The sequence below is a fragment of the Monoraphidium neglectum genome (assembly GCF_000611645.1).
Source record: "Monoraphidium neglectum strain SAG 48.87 unplaced genomic scaffold scaffold01411, whole genome shotgun sequence".
NCBI classification, from domain to species: domain Eukaryota; kingdom Viridiplantae; phylum Chlorophyta; class Chlorophyceae; order Sphaeropleales; family Selenastraceae; genus Monoraphidium; species Monoraphidium neglectum.
Window position 1 is genome coordinate 9,327 of NW_014012217.1, and position 2,946 is coordinate 12,272.

At 65.0% G+C, this 2,946-nt stretch overlaps 1 protein-coding gene across 1 annotated transcript; it reads right to left on the minus strand.

Moving 5' to 3' along the window:
- Positions 1 to 1,987: 1,987 nt before the first annotated feature.
- Positions 1,988 to 2,268, minus strand: MNEG_7776 (hypothetical protein; the record flags this gene model as incomplete). Its single annotated transcript, XM_014043752.1, has 1 exon — positions 1,988 to 2,268. A coding segment is annotated over one exon (281 nt), but the record flags the coding sequence as incomplete, so codon positions are not given.
- Between the last annotated feature and the right edge of the window lie 678 nt (positions 2,269 to 2,946).

A 2,946-nucleotide genomic window follows, 5' to 3' on the forward strand; every position in this document is an offset into this window, starting at 1 on the left:
AGCATTGGGACAGCCAGTGACCGCCTGCGCTGGCGCTGCGACCCAACCGGCAACCGTGAGTGAGTTTGGCTCACACCAAGCTGAGATGGACGACTCAAAAGGCGCCCATGGTCTGAAATACAATCCAGTGGATGAGCACCCACACAAGCAAGTACTCGGCCTACGAACAGGCAGGAAAGACAGCGTAATGCCCCCCAAACCTCGTGCCAGTCGCGCGTGAACCCGCCACCAGGCAGTCGTGTCACGTTGCGTGGCCCCCAGAGGCTGGTAGCCTCGGTAGCTCGTGGCCGTGCCCCGCGGCTGGATGGCGCGCTTAGAGAAATCCTGGGGCCGGGGCGGGGTGGAGAGTCGAGCAAGCATGGGGTTGCGGCAGGCAGCGCGGCAGGGATGCAGTTTGGCTGGGGCTAGCTGGACAGGACGCGCGAGGACGAAGGCGACGTTATTGGCCTGTGCACATGCGGTGGCGCGTCGCAGATAGAGCGATGCTCCGCGTGTCACGCGCGGGCGACGCGCAAGCGGGTCGCTGCGTTTGGGTACGAGGGGGGCGCCGGTGTGGGGCCGTCTCAGTGTCGCCTGTTGAGACCAGGCGGCGCGCGCGTTGTCCGGCTGCACCACGCGGCGCACCGGATGGCCGAACCGCTGCCGCGCCTCCTGCAAAACACCCTCGTAGACAGCGGCGGGCATGCCTTGGCGTTGTGAACATGCGCGGCCACAGCACGGCGTGCACGTGTGAGACAGCTAGCGCCAAGGTAAAGTTCACCAAGGGAGGGTGGGGAGGGCGCAGCAGACTGCCACACGAGAGCCGCGCCGGGTGCTGCAGCTTGGTACCCTGCACGCCACCAGCCCCGCCGGGAACAAGCGCAAGCGTCGCCAGGGGCAGCTGGCGGCGCTCCCATCCGCCGGCGCAGGGCAATGCTGGTGCCCCGGCGCCTGGAAGCCGCCTGGAAGCCGCCCGGAAGCCGCGGGGCCTCACCGTGGTTCCTGATGAGGAAGAATCCGACGTCCCTGCAGGCCGCATGCAGCTCTCGCGCGCAGCGCGCCTTTGCAGCGTCACCCTGGGGGAGGGGGTGTAGAATGTGCAGGGGTTGTGGGGGATGCGTGGGCGCGCAGGCGTTTGGTGGGTGGGGCCAGCATGACCGGCGCAGTGCCATGACGAGCGGTTGTATGTCAGGACAGTTCACATACCGCCTCGCGCCTGTGGGCCAATGCGTCTGCTGTTTTCTGACCACTGCCCCCACAATTATTCGGCTGCCTTACACAATCGGCTGGCCCTACTGCGGTGCGTCCGGTGGCAGTCTTAGCGCCTCACCAGGCTGGGGTTAATCAGGGGCGCCACGTCGATCACGGGGAGGGACGTGAAGCGATGTAGCTGCTGTTGCTTCTGTCGACAATGTTGGTGCTGGGGCGGGGGCTGGGCCTGGCTGCCGACAAACGCTCGCGCAGCAAGCACCATGAGGCAGCAGAGGGGGCGGCCACATTACCTACAAAACTGTGCAAGTGTTACATAATGCTACGTTCACGAGTGTTGCGAGCGCTGGTTTGATGAAGAAAACAAAGCCGTTCCGACAAGACAAGGCAGGCAAGATGCATTGTACAGCACTCACAACACATGGCAGTCCAGGGTTGAGCAGGGTCACAAAGAGTCACACAACACAAAGCAACGCAAGGCGGGGCGGGCAACGGCAGCGTCAACTAACAGCAGGACCCGCGCCGGCGTGGTGATTTCCAATGTCGACCAGGAAACACAGGCCTGGTGGGCCTGTCAGCTTGGACCATAGAATCGCTTTGACTGATCAAAATATGAGTGCAAAGCGGACGCAGGTGCAATGCCGCTGCCCGGAGTGCTTCGTCACGAAGGGGTGCAAGTGAAGGGCATAACAGAGATGGGTAGGTTTTGGTTCCGACGATAACGGGGGCGGGAGCATTGGCTGTTAAAGCAGCGCCGCCCGGACCAGCTCTGATTTGCAAACAACAGGCTGGAAACTGCTTAGCAGTTGTTGTGGTAGTGCCTGCGGCTGTTTGGGACCCGGCCATTTGACTGCGGCGCCTGGGGCTGCTGGTGCTGCATGTGCGCCGCCGCCGCCGCCGTCGCCGCGAGCGGCGCGGCATACAGGATGTGGGGTGCGGGGAAGTGCACGAAACCGCCGGGGTACCCGGGAAACATAACAGGGTATGGCACGGGGGCGCCCGGGAAGGCGACGTATGCCAGCGAAGGGTAGCCCGCGGGCGGCGCCAGTAGGGGCTGGGAGTAGTAGGCGGCCGGATAGCCTGGGGCGAGGGGCACGCCCGCGGCCATTGGCAGGGACCACGGCGATCCGTTGGAAGGTTAGGAATGAGGAGGTCCGCTCTAATGAGCGCGAGACCGATGGCAGTGATGCTATGGTATGAGTAACTTATCTATCTATCTATCACGGCGGCAGGGACCGCGCGGGCGGCGCGGTGCGGCGGACTGCTGCTGCTGCTGCTGCTGCTGCTGCTGCTGCTGCTGCTGCTGCTGCAGGGGTGCGGCCAGCTGCTGAGGCAGCACCGCTGCCACCGCTGTCGCTGAAGGCGCTGCTGCTGTTGCCCGATCTTGAGCTGGTGCAGCCACCTGCGTGCGACCGCTGTTGCTGTTGCGGCTGCTGCTGCTGCTGCTGCTGCTGCTGCTGCTGCAGCTGCAGCTGCAGCTGCGACAGCCGCTGTATCAGCTGCTGCTGCTGCTGCTGCCGCTGCGGCGGCTGCTGCGGCTGCGACGGCTGCTGCTGCTGCGGCGGCTCCTGCGGCTGTGGCTGCAGAGGTCGCGGCGCCTGCTGCGACGTGAGGGGCACCGACTGCATCTGAGCTGTCACTAGGCGGCTGCCGCTGGTGCCAGGGTCCTGCTCAGAAGCGCTGACAGCTGCTGCGACTCTGGCTGAGCGCCCGGGGGACACATCTGACGGAAGGTTGAGGGAGGGCCCAGCAGTGGGC